General features: G+C 45.7%; 1 protein-coding gene across 11 annotated transcripts in view; it reads right to left on the bottom strand.

The window, feature by feature from the left end:
- PTP4A2 (protein tyrosine phosphatase 4A2) overlaps positions 1 to 19,220 on the bottom strand; it is a 216,412-nt gene that overhangs the window by 25,442 nt on the left and 171,750 nt on the right. For all 11 annotated transcript variants that reach the window (XR_014979958.1, XM_085648463.1, XM_085648461.1 and 8 more), the window contains one exon: positions 15,873 to 16,003. Coding sequence is in view for 10 of the 11 variants with exons in the window: in XM_085648463.1 (XP_085504589.1) it covers positions 15,873 to 16,003 (131 nt within the window). In the remaining variant the exon portion in view is untranslated. The remainder of the gene's footprint in view (positions 1 to 15,872; positions 16,004 to 19,220) is intronic.

Raw genomic sequence — 19,220 nt, 5'->3', positions numbered from 1 at the left:
GTGGGGTACTGAAGCGCAGGGCTCTGTGGGTCATGCATGCAATTTTTAAGTGGATCCTTGCCTCAAATGGAAGACAGTTGAGAGATTTCAGATCTGGAGAGAGAGGTGGTTGGTTTTCTTGGAACCAGTGATGAGTCTGGTCTCCGTATTAAGAAAAGCTCCGAGGGGGGCTAACCTGAGTTTTGGCAGTCCGCATAGAGTAGCACTGCCGTATTCACGTCTAGAGAGGACTAGTGCTTGCACCGCTGATTTGAAGTCATCTTGGGGAAGGTAGGGTTTGAGTTTTCTTAGGATGCTCAGTTGGAAGTTCGCTCCTTTGGTAGATGCTCTGATGTGATCTTGCATGTCAAGGTTCTTATCTAACACCACTCCCAGGGATTTCGTGGAGTCAATTGTGTGGTGTGCAGTTGAGAGCGGTAAGGTTACTTAGATATTTCACAACAGTGGGGGTTTGCTTAGTGGGTGAGATGAGGAGGAATTCCGTCTTGAGGGCGTTTAGTTCGAGGTGGTTAATGGTTATCCAATTTAGGGTTTTGAGTAAGGTTCCGTTGAGTGACTTGATGTCTTCGGGGAGGATATTTTCATGTACAGTTGGGTCTCATCCGCATACATGTTATTGTATGTGGGATGTTCGGAGGATTAGTCAGTGGTTCAATGAAAAGGTTAAAGAGCGTGGGAGTGAGAATCCTTGGGGGACACCCAGAGTGCAGGGGCTGGAGTTGGATAGAGTTTGATTGGATTTGACTCTGCGTTCTGTTGTTGAGAAAAGAGGCAAACTATTTAAGGACTGTGCCTGAGATCCCCATCCTGCATTCCAAGAGATTAAGTAGTTTGTAATGTTTGACAGTGTCAAATGCAGATGAGAGATCAAGTAGTATCAGTAGGCAGGTTCCATTCTGGTCAAGCAGAGTGAGAGCATCATCCAGTATATGAGTGATGGCCGTTTCAGTGCTGTGGCCCCTGCGGAAGCCTGATTGGAATTGGTGGAGAAGTTGGAATTGCTCAATGTGTTTGCGCAGTTGTTCATGTACACATTTCTCTAGGAGTTTTGCAAGGGTAGGGATGTTTGTGATTGGTCGGTATTTATTCAGGTCTTCAGGATCCGCCGTGGGTTTTTTGAGAATAGGGAGCACAAGGCCAGTCTTCAGGCAGTCTGGGATTTCACCTTGGAGAAGCTGTTTGTTTGTTGGTCCTGGCCGACGCTGCATCTGTGTGAGGGCTGCTCAAACCCACGACTTGCGGAACCCGCTTCGCGGGTCCCGCTGCGGAATCCCCTCACCTGTATCGCCTGTCTGTGGTCTCCTGCCTGGCTGCTCTGTGGGGGCGTGTGAGGAATCAGGGCTGCGAGCGTGAACCGGGACTCACCTTCCCAGGAGTCCCGGTCCCGGAGGCTGAGTCACCTGGCCCCGCTCTCCCTGAACGCCCCGCCCCCACCTTTTTACAAACTTAAAAGGCACCTGGACCCTTTCTTCGTGGGACGCTGTTTGTTTGTTGGTCCTGGCCGACGCTGCACCTGTGTGAGGGCTGCTCAAACCCACGACTTGCGGAACCCGCTTCGCGGGTCCCGCTGCGGAATCCCCTCACCTGTATCGCCTGTCTGTGGTCTCCTGCCTGGCTGCTCTGTGGGGGCGTGTGAGGAATCAGGGCTGCGAGCGTGAACCGGGACTCACCTTCCCAGGAGTCCCGGTCCCGGAGGCTGAGTCACCTGGCCCCGCTCTCCCTGAACGCCCCGCCCCCACCTTTTTACAAACTTAAAAGGCACCTGGACCCTTTCTTCGTGGGACGCTGTTTGTTTGTTGGTCCTGGCCGACGCTGCACCTGTGTGAGGGCTGCTCAAACCCACGACTTGCGGAAACCGCTTCGCGGGTCCCGCTGCGGAATCCCCTCACCTGTATCGCCTGTCTGTGGTCTCCTGCCTGGCTGCTCTGTGGGGGCGTGTGAGGAATCAGGGCTGCGAGCGTGAACCGGGACTCACCTTCCCAGGAGTCCCGGTCCCGGAGGCTGAGTCACCTGGCCCCGCTCTCCCTGAACGCCCCGCCCCCAACTTCTTACAACATACCCCATTGGTCTTTGGCCCATAAATATCGGAGAGTGACGCTGCGCGGGAGCGCGCGGGAGCGTCCGGGGCTAAGACCGGGCAAAGAGCGGGCCGTTTGAGGACTGAGAGGACTGGACTGGCCCACCCCTCTTGGCTCGACAGTTTTGGAAGCTAAACTAATAACTGAGGGGAAATAGATCTACCTTTGTTACAGTGCCTTAGCGCTATGGATCCAAGGGTAACCCGTAGCAAGTCTTCTAAACGTGGGTCACAAATTAGTGGCCCCATGGATGACTTTATAACCCGCACTAACATAGCTATAGACGAAGAGATATTCAAGCTCCAATCTCGGGTCTCGCTAGAACTAGATGCCGCCAGAAGAGTGTCCCAAGTAATTGCACTGTCTAAGAAATCCTCTCTAGGCCACATAGCCACTTCTGTTACCCCTGAGCGCCCAGCCCGCCCGCATTGTATAGTCACTCAGGCAGATGTTTACCATCCTCCGATCCCGGCTACTCCCCAATTTGCCTCGGGAAGTAGGAATGAGGAAACTCCATCGACACCTCTTAGTGTGCACACTCCTGTCCCCATTGCACTTTTCCCGAATCTGTCTAATAATATCCCCAGTGGTAAACAACCGAAGAGGAAACGCAATTCTCGCTCAGCTTATTTCCGCAAGAAAGCGAAAATTGCTGTCCCAAAAGATTTACTAGTGACCAACATCACAGCACCCAAAGCTGGAGTAGTGAATACCCCTAATACCCAGTCATGTAGTGAGGGGCAGGGACAAAATACATCTATTCCCTTCCTTAATACCCCAGTAGGTGTGGACCCCGAAGTGGACGGGTTAACCAATAACAATAAAGAATTTATAGAGGTGGTTTGGGACACACTTAAAAAACTTTTGTTACCTCTAGATCTAAGACTATCAAGGATAGAAAATAACTTGCTAGAAATAGAGAAGAGCATTATTGCTTTGGCCACTCTTGGGTTGAAAAGTCTGGAAAATCAGGGCATTATTGCAGCAGACTCAATGCCACAACCTACCGCACCCCAAACCAATCTAGCTTCCTCTTTAGTACCATCCACAATAAAATCTGTCCCTAAACCAAGGTCAGTTATGGGGGAGCAAGCTCGCGTTAAACCAAGGCCAGTTATGGAGGAGCAAGCTTGTGTTAAACCAAAGTCTCCCCCACAAGGTCTCACACGCAACCTGCAACATCCCAAACGCGAAACACTAAACAGATCGATTCCCAGTAAAACCCAGGTTCCCCCAGTCAAAGATAATTTTAGAGGAGGCTATATTGACCTTCCCCCAGAGGCAAACGACTATGTGGTTGTCTTGACGGGTGTTCCTATGATAGGCAATGGCCAATTCGAAAATCACTGGTCGCTGAAAAACAAAATAATGCACTGGTTAAATGTTAACAGACCAATCCCCAATGGTAGAAGAAGTCGCGTACTGATGGTCCGCAGGACCCCCTGGGTAGGGCCAACGCTGAAATTCAGTTCGGGGGACTGCATAGTAGTGACCTTCGAAGACCCACACACGGCACACCACATCTGTAGTTGGCCCAGCAATGATGACTCCTTAGTCAAACCCAAACCACTATCCTTTTTTTATCCCCCCCGATCCATCTGTAACCAGGGGGATAATTGGTCACTGGTCCAACACCACCAACGGCCGAATAGGCCCTGGTGTCACCGGGAGACCCCCCCTCATTGGAATGGTCTCTCTACTTTTAACAGATTTGGTGGCCTAGAGGAGGTGGATTGACTCCCTGTGCAACCACCCAAACAACCCCGAAGGGAATTCTTAACCTCACAAAGGCATCATTCCATTGATTGTCCAGTCCGAGTAGGACGATCCAAGAATGAAAGGGTTGATGGGGTGACTTTGTCATTGGACACAATAGTAAATTGTAGCAGGGTAAATTGGTCAAACTTGCTCTCCATGACCCCCCCTGCATCTACTTCTCTTGATTACCCGGATTCTACCTGCCTGGTCTCCTATGCGACCCCCATTCTCCAGCAAAATGAGCCATTGGTGAGGTCCTCAAGACCTGTGGGTGCGATTGTTTCTCCTATGCCTATGCCCATTGACCCCATCAAGGTCTCTCCAAAAGCTGACTCTGTTTTAAAAATTTTATCTTGGAATGTGGCTGGTCTTGGTCGTAACTTTGACATCCCCGAATGGAACGACTTTCTGGAACCCTTTCACATTTGCCTCTTTCAGGAAACCTGGTGTTTGGAGCCAAGACATCGAGTGGGATTTTCCACCTTTTTTATCCCTGCAGTCCAGGAGCAGGGATCCAAAGGTCGCCCGTCAGGCGGCCTTATTATATGGATTAGTATTACTCTCGGCTTCAGGGTGAAAGAAAGAATTACTCAATCACCGGATCTCCAGTGGTTAACGATAACTCACAAAGGGGGAAGAAGTATGGAAATCTTCAACATTTACCTGAGGGGTGCCAAAGGCGGTGTATCCCATCTACCTACTACAGGCCTAAACCACAACCTGGCTGCTTGCAAAGCGGACTCCTATATAATGCTTGCAGGCGATTTTAACTGCTGTTTTGAGCCCTTGGCCAGCGAAGATATCTTGGACACTTTTGAGGAGGACACCAGGAGAGGTATTCCTATTTTGAATCTTGACCCGATTCCAAAATGGTCGCAAAACGCAATAGAGATCAATGCCCTCTGTATGGAGCATAATTTGCGACCGACAAATGGCCGATCCAAATCTGACCATATGGGTGCACACACTTATAACAGACAAGACCATACGTCTAGGATTGATTATATTATGCTTAATTACAATCTCTGGCTATATCACCTAGATATGGAGGTTATAGTGTCGGGCGATAGCGACCACAACCCCTTATCGCTATCTATTTCATTTCCCTGGCAGGCTGGAAGCCAAGGCCCACTCGGACATAAGTGGAAATCTTCCCACGAATTAGTCCCCGCAAACTGTAGCAGGCGCTTAAAGTGGGAAAAAGTCTTGGCTGATGAAACAAGGATGGCCCAAGCCGGGTCTATTTTGGAAGAGGTGGAGCCCCGGATGAACACTTTAAGCTCAACCGACAATAAGATCTTACCTCTATTCACTGAGACTGTTTTGGCACTGAGTGACTTATTTATTGTTCCCCCAAATCTCTCGTAGGGGTCCCCCGAAAACCTTGCCTAAACAGTCAGACAAGTGGTATACTGTAAAATGTCGTGAAGCTAAGAAGGAACTTGTTGTGACATTAAAGTCCAAAGACACAGTTGCTATTAGGGCTGCTAGAAAATTCTATAAAAAAAACATATTTGAAGCCAAACAGGTTTATGATTTTAACTTTTGGGGAGACTTAGTAGAGGCTAGCACCAGGAAGGATGCCAAGAGGTTCTGGGACCTATTAAGATCTAGGGAAAAGCCCACTGACCAGCAGCTAACTTGTAACATTATAGGGGGGGTATGGTTCGACCACTTCTCACAACTGTACTCCGCTCCCCCAGGCCTCCCCCAGCTAGCTTGCCCACCCATGGGTTTATTGCCTAATCCTACAATCATCCTACCGTGCTATGATGGCCTATTTACCAGCTTAGAAGTAGAGAGAGCAATACAAGGTATTGTCCCGAACAAAGCAGCGGGTCCTGACGGAATCCCCGGAGACCTAATCAGGAATTACCCACCCATTTGGAGTAGATTAATTGCCTCGCTTTTGAACGAAGTTATGATGGGTGGAGTTTTTCCTGATTCATGGAGGGGTGCTGAGGTCGTTCCTATTTTCAAAAAAGGTTCTAGGGACGACCCAGCGAACTACCGTCCAATTAGTTTATTGGACTCTTCTCAAAAGGTAGCAGGGAAGGTGGTATTGGGCAGGATCAATGAGTGGGCAGATGGAAATCACATCCTGTCAGATCTTCAAGCGGGCTTCAGAACAGGAACAGGCACAATCGAGCAGACGTTCCGCCTTCTAATGATCTATTGGAAAGTGGTGGTGCTGGGAGGGGGCAGTCTGTATCTAGTCTTCATTGACTTGCGGACCGCCTTCGACCTGGTACCACGTGCACTTTTATGGAACGTCCTCGATGGGTTAGGCCTCCCTCCTTATTTGCTGTCGCTGCTCGTGAAATTTCATGATAGGAATTTCGCCCAAATTAGATGGGGTACACAGGGAGAGAAAACATCTCGTATCCCCGTGGACAGAGGCGTTCGCCAGGGCTGCGTGCTTGCCCCCACTCTGTTTTCTCTTTATATTAACCCCTTCGCTGCTGCGGACATTCCGCTGCAGCGCTGGGGGGGGCAGAGGGGCAGCGCGGCGGGCCTGTGCTCATGACGGAGCCGCTCCGTCATGAGCCACAGTTGAGCTGTGCTCATGACGGAACGGTTCCGTCATGACTCCGCCCATTTGCGTTGTCGCCCCGCACAGGCGGGGAAACAGCGCCGCGCAGGCGGAGCGGCCGCCGGCAGGATTGTCATGACGGAACCGTTCCGTCATGAGCACACGACAACCGTGGCTCATGACGGAACGGTTCCGTCATGAGCAGGGAAGGGGTTAACGGAGTGGTGGAGCATCTTCTACAACAACCATCGGATGCACCAACCCTGGCTGGTAGGAAAATCCCAACGCTCCTGTTCGCAGACGATACCCTCCTAATCTCAAAATCACCAATGGGCATTCAATCGCTGCTTTCTAACCTTCTGTGAAGGAAGGGGTTTGGCTATAAACATAGGCAAAACTAAGTTTTTAGTCCTTAACCCGCCCAAAAAATCCGTCTATCCCCCGGTCCTAGATTCTGTCCCACTTGATCGCGTCAAAGAATTTGATTATCTGGGTATACGCATCAGTGATACCATGAGTTGGAAGGCACACCACCAAAAAATCCTTCTTACTCACAAAAGGGTGGCAGGTGCGTTGCTCAAGGAACAGCGAGCCTCAGTATTAAAACCTATTGGGGCTCCCCTAGATATTTATAGGGCTAGGGTTGTAAGTGCGGCACTTTATGGTGCTGAGCTGTGGGGCACCCATGGAGTTGACACTTTGGCCCATCTTGAGAACAACTTCCATAAAGATCTAATGGGTTTGCCCCACAGCACGCCAACAATCCCATTGCTGCTAGATGCAGGTACCCGGGCAATCTGCGACCAAGCAAAATTACGCCCACTTTTGTTATGGTCCAGGATCTGGAATGTACAGGAACTAAGAAGCTATGCAGAAGCCTTGAATGACATTTTGTCATTACCGGGTTTTCATAAGATCATCTGGCTTAGGGAGGTAAAAAAGCTGCTCTACAAATTAGGCCTAGGAGAGGCTTGGGCCAACAAATCTGCACCCCCGAAACAACAGTTAAAGAAGGTTTATTGGGCATGGGTAGACAATGAGAGGGCCCGAAGTATAAATCATTGTAAATCTGTAGTTCTGTTTCTGTCGGTCAAAGACTCGCCGTCAAGGGAACTTTATCTAGATACCATTCAGAGCTCATGGGACAGAGCACTGTACATTAAGTTTAGGGTGGGGGTGCTTCCACTATGTGAGTTCATGTCCACTTGGAAACCGCCCGCTCAAACTGTACCCTATTGCCCATTTTGTGATCTAAGGGTAGAGTCTGTGTCCCACATGCTGTTTGAATGTAGCGTCTATGTAGCTCCGAGACGTAGGTGGTTGAAGCCCTTGTGCAGGTGTTTGGGAACTCGCTCTCACTTAGAAGCTCCGCATATTTTACGTACAGATGCTAGACCCTTTTTTTCCACTTGTATGGCAAAATTTTTGGGCTGGGCTTGGCGTCTAAGAACTGCAAGAAAACTGTTAACCCAGTGAAGGACACCCCTTAACCAATACGCTGTTTCGGATATGAAATGTTTTTATACTGATGATTGTTCTTTTTTTAAAAAATGTGTGGAAAATGCTTTTATGATATGTTTGTATCAAATAAAGCTACTTACTTACTTACTTACCTTGGAGAAGGGAGGCGTTGATGATCTCGGACCAGAGCAGGACTAGTGTTCCTATCATTTCTTTGAAGAAGTTCGGGGGAAGGGGGTCATTTAAGTGATTCGAAGGTTTCAGGGTCAAGAGTATGTTGAGGATGGCAGTGTAATGGAGGGGTGAGAATTGACTCCAGGAGGCATTGTTTTTGGGGGAAGAGACAGGGCGGCGTGGGAGGGGGCGTGGGTTAAGAGGAGTCAGGAGAGGGTGCGAGTTCAATTAGAGCAGACTTAAGATCTGCTTCGATCTTGCTCGCCTTACTGATGAACAAGTTACTTACCTTCGGTTACGATATATCTATAAGAGACAGATCAGTTATAGATTCCTTACCTGTAGAATTACCCCATGCGTCAGACTGGATCCGGAGAATTTTTTTTTCAGCAGAACCCCTGCGCATCAAAAGGTTGCATCGACTCCGCGTTAGTCGTTGACGTCATGGTAGCCGGGATGACGTTGTGGCAGTTACTTAGACACAGCCCTTGCGCGCTGACGTCAGTTCTCTTACATGACATTCCACGCCAGAAGCGCAGAGCCATGCAAGACACTGACTACTGGTGCACAAAACTATGGCCCTGAAAGGGATTTCATGACCCTAGAAGTCAGTTTGCAGAACAGGGAGGATGGGCGGGAGGTAAGGAATTTATAACTAATCTATGTCTCTTACAGAGCTATCGTTACCAAAGGTTAGTAACTTGTTCATCTGAAAGAATTAGTTAAAGATTCCTTACCTGTAGAATAGCTACCCCAGCAATACCAACCCCGGAAGTGGGTCTGCGAACCAAGTTCACACCTGAAAGTCCTGGAGAACAGAAAGGCCAAAGAAACAGTCTCTCTGGACTTGGCTGTCCAGGCAGTAGTGTTTTGTGAACGTGTGCAGAGATGCCCACGTAGCTGCCTGACAGGTGTAATTGAGGGGGGAACTTCTCGTTCCAAAGCAGTGGTAGCCGCCGTCGCCCTGGTGGATTGGGCGCGCAGTTCCACTGGAGGCTCCTTTGCCAGAGAGTAGCAGGCTTTAATGCACAAAACGACCCATCTAGAGATGGTCAGTTTGTGCACGGCCCAAACTTTTTTGGCACCCACATAGCCAACAAAGAGCTGGTCATCTACCAAGAATTGCCTGGTGCGATCCAAATAAAATGAAAGCACATGTTTTGGATTCAGATGGTGGAGCCTCTCTTCCTCCTTAGAAGGATGCGGAAAGAAGGTGGGGAAAGTGATGGTTTGACCAATGTGGAAAGAAGTAACCACTTTGGAAGAAAAGAGGGTCGAGTTCGAATGACAACCTTGTCCGGATGAACCGCCAGAAAAGGAGGTTTTGAAGAAAGAGCCTGAAGCTCACTCACCCTGCGAGCAGAGGTGATGACAGCTAGAAAGGCAGTCTTTAAAGTGATAAGTCTGAGAGGACAGTTATGTAACGGCTCAAAGGGAGCGCACATAAGATAAGTAAGAACAAAGTTCAAGTCCCACTGAGGCATTACGAAGGGAACAGGAGGAAAAAGAGGAGTAATGCCCTTAGGAAAGCGATTTACAACAGGGAACTTGAAAAAAGAAGGCTGATCAGGAAGCCCAAGAAAGGCTGAAATGGCTGAGAGATAGCCCTTAAGAGTGCCCAGAGCAGAGCCCTGCTGGGCCAAAGAGAGGAGGATCAAGAGAACCTCAGAAAGCAGGGCAGAAAGGGGATCCACAGCCTTTGCTGCTCACTATGCCACTAATTTGATCCATCTGCAAGCATATACCGTCTTAGTGGAGGGACGCCTGGCTGCCAAGATAACATCACAGACTTCGGGAGGCAGGTCGAAGGCTGTCAACCGTCGCCGCTCAATCTCCACGCAAGGAGGTGGAGGCTGGACAGGTTCGGGTGGAGGACCGTCCCCTGATGCTGCGACAGAAGATCCTCCCGAAGAGGCAGTCTGATTGGAGGATCGATGGCCATGTGTAACAGCTTGGGATACCAGACTCTTCGCGCCCAATCCGGAGCCACAAGGATGACATGGGCCTGGTCGCTCCTGATCTTCTTGAGAGTTCTGGGCAAAAGTGGTATGGGCGGAAAGGCATACAGCAGACCGGAGCACCACTCGAAAGAGTCTCAGAGCGAGAGCCACCTTGGAAACTCCAGGGTGCAGAAGTGCCGTCACTGCATGTTTGGCGGTGGTGAAGAGTTCTAACCAAGGTTCTCCCAAAAGCTGAAAGAAACCTTGCACCACCTATGGATGGAGGCACCATTCGTGATCCGCTAGATATCTTCAGCTGAGTTCCTCCGCTCTGGTATTCAGACATCCGGCCATGGAAATGAAATGCCCTGGCATTCCAACACTGTCTACAGATGAAGGGTCTCTTGACAGAGAATCCACAACCTCATCCCTCAGTTTGTTGCAGTACCACACGGTGGTAGTGTTGTCGGTGAAAGACTGCCCTAGCCTTTCCTTGATGGAGGGTAGAGAGGCTTTCAATGCCAGTCGGATTGCTTGGAGCTCCAACAGGTTGATGTGGAGTCCAGATTTCACTGGAGACCAGAGTCCTCTGATCTCCACCTGTCCCAGATGGCCGCCCCTGCCTTGCAGTGACACATCCATTACTACTGTTAAAGATCTGGGCGGGGAAGGGAGAGAGGTCTGCCGCTGACCCAATCGCTGTTTGTTAACCACCACTGACCATCTTTTGCAGAGCCCTCTGAGATCTGGACCATGTCAGATTTCCCTTATGCTGCGCCCATTTGAATTTCAGGTCCCACTGCAGAGCCCGCATATACCAGTAGCCATGTGTCACAAATAGCATGCAGAAGACCATGAGGCCAAGCAGCCTCAGTATCAGTATCAACAAAATCCAGGATAGAGGCTGAAACATCGGTATCATAGCCTGAATATCCTGGACTTGCCATTCGCTACAAGCCGGAAAATGCACTGTGTCCAGAACAGCCCAATGAAAGGAAGCATTTGAGAAGGGCAGGTATGACTTCAGTACTTTGATGGTGAACCCTAGCAAGTGCAGGAGGTCCACCATAGTCTAGAGGCGGGAGACAACAGCCTGGGCGACCTTGCCTTCAATAGCCAGTCGTCCAGATAGGGGAAGACTGGCAGCCTTGATCTCCACAGATGAGCTGCAACCACAGACATCACCCTGGTGAACACTAGAGGGGCACTGGAAAGGCCAAAGGGGAGCACAGTGAACTGGAAGTGCTCGCGGGCTACTGGTAGCTGCAGGTAACCTCTGTTGGCAGGCAGGACAGGGATGTGGAAGTATAGGTCCTGCAAGTCCAACTGGGACTTAAGCAGGCGTGAGCATTCTGAATTTCTCAATCAGGAAGAAATTCGAGGGCTTAGGTCTAGAATAGGACAAAGAAAGCGGAAATAGCAACCGTGACAACTTGTGATGCTGGCACCCTCTCTATGGCTCACTTGGCCAAGACAGTCATCACTTCCTGGCGGAGTAAGGAGGTATGGCCCTCAGTCAGCCTTTTGCAAGTAGGTGGCAAGGGTGGAGGAGTAGACAGAAAAGGACGGAGTAGCCCCTTCGGAAAAACTGGAAACTCAGTGGACGTCATCAACCTCCAGTGGTGCAGACGATGCTGTATCCTGCCTCCTATGCCTGTGATGTTTGAAGGTCAAACTAAAGAGGCTTAGAAGCTGCGGCTGCCGGGGGAGTGGTTGACTGACCTGACCTCTGGCTAACTGACCCATGAGGACAGTGGGTGCTTTGTCCTCTGCCACCAGGGGCTGGAAGCTTGCATGCTGTGGTGACTAGGCAGATAGAGACGAGGCTGGAAGCCCCTTCCGTGGCCCAAAACAGTGCAAAAGGCAGACATTGGTTGACGAGGTGCCATGGAAAGACCGAAGGAGCTGGCCATAGTGCTGCTGTCTTTGAAGCGCTCTAGTGCTGAATTTACCTCGTCTCCAAAGAAATGGAAGCCAAAGTGCATGTCCATGAATGAGGCTTGGACATTTCCTGAAAAGCCAGTGGTTCTCGACCAGGTATGGTGCCGAAGGGCCACCTACGACAAAACCGCTGTGACCAGTGAATGTTGTATCCAGTACCCAGTGAATGACAAACTTAGCTGTGTCTGTCCCATTAGCAATAGGTTGGGAGTGTATGGCTCGGGCCTCTTTATATTACAGATCTTGATTGTGTTAAGGAAAATGAGAATAATAAAGAAAATTAAAGGAATACCTTGTTGATTCAGGAGAATACAAGTAGAGATAGGACAGCAATAATTGAATACCGTTAAAAGTGGTCACAAACATAGAGAATTTAAAGAGCTCTTGTGCCCAATGCCCAATGCCAATGCAGATACACTGAAATTGGAAGTTAATCTTTGGACGCAAGTTCTAACACCTTTGATTGCGGATGCAGTTTGATGCTGCCTCTGACCCTTTGGATCTGGAATTTGATTGCCACAAACCACTATAGAAAGCTAACGTGGCAACACATTCCAAGCAAAAGTTATGCGGAACACTTATTACAGGCTTTGGAAGAATGAGTAGGAAAAGAAAGGATCTTGCCTAAAGTACAGTTTGTTTTAGGAGGGGCCATTCAACTCTTGGTGGGTGTTTCGCAATAAAGCTGATGGAAGATTATGTTCTTAAAAGAAATCCGTCAATTTATGTAGCGAATATAATCCTATTAATAGAGCTCATGAATTGGAATATACCCCCAAGGTTATTAAATCTAATTGTACAACTTCATGATGGTGCTTGGACTAAAGTGGAACTGGGTATGCTGGCACTGCTACTTATTCACACGGACACGCACATGGGCACGCACGTGACTAACCCCTGATCGTGCTTTTCCACTGAAACCTGGAGGGGAATTATTTCCAGCTCTACTATATGCCAATAATACCATTGTGTTGGAACGCACGCTATTAGGTTTTCAAAAACAGTTGGCTACCTTTCCAGCCCATTTCATAACTAATGACCAAAAACTTATATTAAAAAAAAAATAATAATGTAATGAAGTTCGAGGCCAAGAATAAAGAAAAAGTAAGTGCTACATTAAATCTGAGAAATTGGAGACCATACCTGAATATAAATGCTTGGACATACTTTTTAAAGGTAATCTGAATTTGAAGGCTAATATGTCTATTCAGGAGCAGAGGGCAAAGGCTGTTGCTTGCTTCTTAAAGAAGCTTGTTTCTGCCCTGAGACATAAGTTAATTGAAGTGCTATGGGAAACTTCTAATTTAAAAATCGTTAAGACTATTACTCTATGGTTGAAAAATTTTAGTGGCATCGGATATACTCCATCTACAGTCCGTAGAGATGCTTATTTGGAAAAACTGCGTGGATCTCCCAAAAGGCTCCGTTAACAGTGCACTTAGATTAGACCTCAAACTTTTGAATATCAAATTAAGGCACTGGCAAAGAATTTTAAACTATGGCGCACATTTGTGGTCCGCATCAGAAGGCACATTTTACTTGCTTAAAGGTCAGCTACAGTTGAGAAATCCAATCCCTTGGACTAAGAATTTAGGAAATTTTTGCAGGCTTTGAACTGGTCTCCTGCTATAATTTCTAATGAGTATCACAACCGTGAAAGGAAAAGTGAGATTAAAAACAAATATGCTAAAAAAACGCTCTAAAATCGGATACAAGCGATAGCAGTTAAAGACCTAGGTTGGCCCATCTGTCACGTATGAATTTTAAGAGTAACTTATAGAAGTACCTAAAAGATATTAAAGCAAAACACTTCAGATGATGGATGTGGATTATGAGACTCGGCCAAGTGCAGACTTTTATAGAGTGGAAATGTTGCGCCTTGATCTTTTAAAAGGGTACCAACCTGAGGCTATTTGTCCCTGCTGTACACAATTTCCTTTGTACGTATGCCATATATTAATCGACCGTGCTTTTCATTGCGAAAGAAATAGTCTTACTTACTGTTTTTAGAGCGCATCAGATACGACACCTAGAGAAATTATTCTCTACCATACTGGCATGCAGTAAGGTCAAACTATGTTATATTGTAAATACATTTCTAGAAATAGTGAATAATAGCCTGATGTAACATGGGTTGTTTAAAGTCTTGATGTGGTAAATACTGTGCTGATGATGAAACTATTGTTTATTTATATATTTGATTCTGCACCTTATACTACTTGCACAATACTTTACTGCTCTACAGGATATAAAGCACTTTATTAACGGTTATAAGACTAATCAATTATATTGTAATGATTATGATTTCGTATAGACAGTGGCAGTATAAAGGGGTATTGGGCTGATTATATTAACTTAAAATACTACTATTTTTATGGAGTTAAACTGTACAGAATAAGGTAGTGGTACTTATCCAGAGTACAGGGAAGAGAATTGCGTTTTAAAATGAAATAATTGATAAAAAAGGTATTATAAGAGGGGGCTATTCAGACGTTGAAATCTGTTAAATAATGTTTTCTATGTATTTAGGGGGTACTGTTATTAGGGAGAAAGATGGGACTGATGGTTACTAGGTAAAGTTGAATATTAGCTCACGTAATGCATAAAGTAGATTGTTTTATGATACAGAGTTTTAAAGAGGAAATTAGGTGATAGCTGGTCAGGGAGGGGAATGAGTCAATTATTTATAAACCTAAGCGGGCAGTATTGCTTCATCTAGACCAATGGGAGTTTGTGTGTCTATTTGGCTAAAATCACACAATAAACAAACTATTAATGTTGGTATCACTGGTTTGGGACAAGCTAGACAAATAGTTCCACCACTAGTTTTAATATGATTTATAAAAAAATCCAATTCAATGGTAATGGTAGATTTGCAATAAATATTTAATAAAAGTAGCATTTAGAAAGTTACCTTTTCCCTGCCTGAAACTCACGGAGGCTGATATGCAATGGCCTGCAAGAAGCTGCCCTTGACCTTATAGAGGTGTGAAATTGGATACCAGAGAAGGACAATTGCTTAGTTGTTGTGCCAGGATGGGCTAGGTGTGAGGCACAAGATTCCTATAAGCCCAGTAAAGCATACTGGGAAAACCTAGGAACTTCTTTAACTAGAAAGGAGCAAATGTGAGGCCTGCGTATTCAAGTTTTAGTGTAAGGAGTGACTTGTCTGCTCTATGCCATAGCTATCCAGAGATGAGCTCAGGTTTAAATTACTGAAACCTTTTGTTGTGTCTAACAAGCTGGGACTATTACTGGTGATGGACTACCAACCACACCAAATTCACTTTTACACTCCTCCACTGGAAATGGCAAACAAAGGAGGGCAAGTGAGGGCGACACTCTGTTTAGTTCTCTTGTACAGCTGATTGATTGTCTCCACTACTGTTAAGACTGTTTTCTCTGCTAACTGAAATGTGTTGATATCTTGTCAAGTGGCTTTTTCCTCTAGGCCTATTGCTTTCAAGGACTGAATGCTGAAAAAATTTGAGAATCGGACACTCAAGAGTTGGTTGTGTTGATTTAGGTTAGTTAATGAAGCATAGATGAGCATCTAAGGGATGCAGATGAACGTATCTATGCACCGTCTTTGGCTGGCAGCTTTTTTCCCTTTCTTTAAAGCAGAGTTTGCCATCAGTGTTACAAATTTACCATTGTTGAATCAAGGAAAATAAACACATAGTGGTCTTGAAACAAAAGTTTGGAATGTCGCAACAATCAGAGGCTGTGGAAAGTCCAGAATGTATAACCAATCAAAAAACACCTTTCACAGCACAAGCATCCAAGTTATTTTTCTAATACCTTGGAGTCGGAATACTCTGTGACCTTTTGAAAAAAAAAAGCTGTCGGATATGTAGAACTGATAGTCAAAGTGTAGATTCAGACCCTTTGTCTAGTTTCGCCTATCGACGTATAGCATCTTTTTCAAAGACTGAAGTACACTTTTAGTAACAAATGCACATCCTAATCTTCCACACGTGTACTCACCTTCCAAGTCCTGCTACGCAGTGCACAGCAATGCAACATCCTGCCTCTTCACGAAATTTTGTTTTCAAGAGGTTTAACCAATCATCAACAATCTGAGTTGGCGGTGGGGCTCCATCATCAAATGGCCAGTCCTTGTATGTTGGAAGGGAGAGAGGGAGGGAGGGAATAAAGAACATTGTGTTTACTACTAGGAATGACAAACAATTAAGTACAGTTCAACAGAATAGGCCACTTTCACAAATAAAGGTTTCCCATAATCAGGGATTTTCAGCAACAAGAGTGCCAAGCTCTTCAACCAGAAGGGAGCCTGAGATAGAAAAGTATTTTCATAGTCATCACTCCAAGGTTCAAGAACCTCAGCAATGGGCTACACCTCTTTTTTCAAGTTCTGGATGTTTCTTTCAAGTGAGGAAACAGACTGAACACTTCACAATGAGGAAACATTCCAGCATCGTGCCCGATTTATCACAATTTATGCTCCTACACTTTTAGCACCATGGAGGAACAACGGTATACATGGATGTAAACTGCTTTGCTGTGCAGGTCCTGTGGGGATTAGGCACTCATTATCTCTGCCATCAAGAGTGAGCACCCTGATTGAACTTTGATCTTGCATAATGCTGCTGGAACAGTCTACCATTGGCAAGAGTTGAGCCTAGCAGGCAAGCCGTAAACATAGAAGGCCTCTTGTAACCAGATCCCTGGCCTGCATAGTGTTGTCTAAACAAGAAAACACCAAATTGTATAAGCAAATTATAAGCACTACTATACATCAGAATGGATAGCACCAACACAGAGGGCACAAAATATAAAACCAGTGGTGATATCAATTTGATCTAAAAGTGTGCTAATTTATCAACATCACATCTCTTCACAACAGCACAAAGCTTTATGATACAACAGCAGCTTTGGAGCAACTTTTGGAAACTCGTGCACACAACATTGCTTTCCTCATAATACATAAAACACCCATACATTCTACCAACCACACAGACCAATCTGGCTTGTGTCACTGCTGGGCAAGGCAACAATAAATGAAAGTTCCAGCGTACATCAAGTAAAGCTACCAGACATGTAAGCTTCAAATTGCTACTCCGTGGACAAGCACTCATGCACAGAAATATCAATACAAAAACATAGAAGCCAGTAAAAGATTAAGGCCATGTTCAAGAGAAATGAAAAAGGCAAACCCATTTACATTTATACTGATAGGTAGTGGACTATTTCCCATTTTCCTAGCAGCACGCTAGACAAAGTAATTAAAAAAGAAAAAATACTTGCTTAATTGCGTGCCAATGGCTCACTTGTTAGTGGCTAGCCTTGTTGTAAGATTTCACATTTGACAAAGTAATTCCTTTTCAGATTGTCTTTTGTTACTATTTTTTTTTTTAAAGCCAATATATAAAGTGATCTCTACGCTAACAAGTTATGCTGCGATTAAGTCTGAATTGAACAAGTTCAGTAGGCAGTTAGAAATTATATTTGGAAGGATTATATTATTTCAATTCTTGAAGGAGCTTATGTGAAACTAAGCTTGAACTTTGCATACTATAAGAAGTCCGGTAACAGCCACTAGGAAAGTAGCGCTGAGGACAGGTGTTTCTTTCAAACAGGAAGGCATAGGACAAATCAATTTGGAAAGAGCCACATTGAGATCCCATACGCAAGAAGACCCTGTGACTAAGGGAAAGGGTCACTACAGTCCTCCACAGTTGGTATCTTCGAATGATTCATAAGCTCTCAATTGCTCCCTGTCAAGCTACAAATCATATATATCTATCCACCACCAATCCCGCCTCTTATCCAAGAACGGGTCCAATACATGCTTTTGGACAATTGCAGGTAAGGTTTAATTGCCACCATTCAGACAGATAAGTACTTAAAACATCTGGCAGACGCGTTTCGGCGAATGCCTTAATCATTGCCAGCATTGTGTTTTAGAAAAGAGTTCAAATATGCATGGACTTTACATACTGTTCGTTGTGTCCTTATTGGTACATGAAAGTCCAATCACAGTCAGTCAGTCAGTCAAAATTACTTTATTCGGCTCATATCAAGAGCCATAAAAGTGCAAAACATCACAATAAATACAATATATATTACATTTAAAATAGACATGTGCACATGATTTAAAAACACTACATTAAAATAAGACAAGGTCGGGTTTGCTCATGAATCACAATCAATTTTAAAAACAAGACTAGGACCACTTGATTTTTTTCCTTAATCTCATCGCGATAGTCAAAAAATTAGCAATGTTAAAAATCTCCCAAGTAGTACTTAGCAGCTGGAGATACAAAAGGGCAGGTTTGACTTGTCTAAATCCCTTATTCTTGATAAGGGGGATGATGAATTTTCTGCGGAGAGGGGACAAATGTTTACAAAAAAAGATAAGATGAACAGTATCCTTAAGAGAGTATCTGGCACATGAACAGATCTCTAAGTCCCTGTCCTTCATCCATCCTGCAGAATCGGAGAACAAAAGATGATATTTGTTCAGTCTAAACCTTGTCAATAAAAAGCGATGATTCATATTGTTCACAATGGTCAGGTAAGGCTCAATGCTGCATGTAGTAATTAATAGCTGATGGGCCTTTACTGTAGGTTTTACTAACTCCCTTTCTTCTCTGGCTAAAGTGGTTCTGCGCTTATATATATCTTTTACCCAATTAAGGTCTCCCTTTGATAGATTATTGGGATTATCGAATATATCTGGGCGACCTATATCGTCACTTAAGTTCTTAACATAACGGAGCCATGGGATGGCCCTTCCGAACTCAAGTGATAAACAGTCTGTTATGATTTCGCGATTTAGATCGAGTTCCGGATTTAGCCAGATTGAAAGCCATTTTAATAGGGGGGCTAAAGCTATCCGATCAGTTAGGTAACCAACCCCACATTCTTGGTGTACAATATAACCCGAGGTGGCCTGGGGAAGCGATAGAATCGATTTTAAGAACTTGTCCTCTACCACCTGAAGTTCCTTCACATTTTTAAAACCCCACAGGTCTGCACCATACATGGCTATGGAAATGCATTTAGCTGCATAAATGTTCAGTATGGCTTGCATGGGTTTCACCCCCAGTTTACGAGCAAAGTCCAGAACGCCTATGATGGATCTAGCAAAGGCATTACGTTTTGCAACTAATTGAGGGGCCCAAGATGACTTGTCATCAAAGATGACACCCAAGTATGGGAAGCTGGTGATTCTAGATAAAACGTGGCCCTCACATAACATGGTCTTTATTTTCTTGGGTTTACAACCTACAGTCATAACGTGAGATTTAGAGAAATTCACGCTTAGGTCAAGTCTTTTCATGAAGTCGGCAAATGTGTCTAGAAGACTTT

The sequence above is a fragment of the Triturus cristatus genome, chromosome 3_2 (genome assembly GCF_964204655.1).
Source record: "Triturus cristatus chromosome 3_2, aTriCri1.1, whole genome shotgun sequence".
In the NCBI taxonomy this organism is placed as follows: Eukaryota; Metazoa; Chordata; class Amphibia; order Caudata; family Salamandridae; genus Triturus; species Triturus cristatus.
The sequence above is the reverse complement of the archived record's forward strand: the minus strand, read 5'-3'. Positions and strand labels throughout refer to the sequence as shown.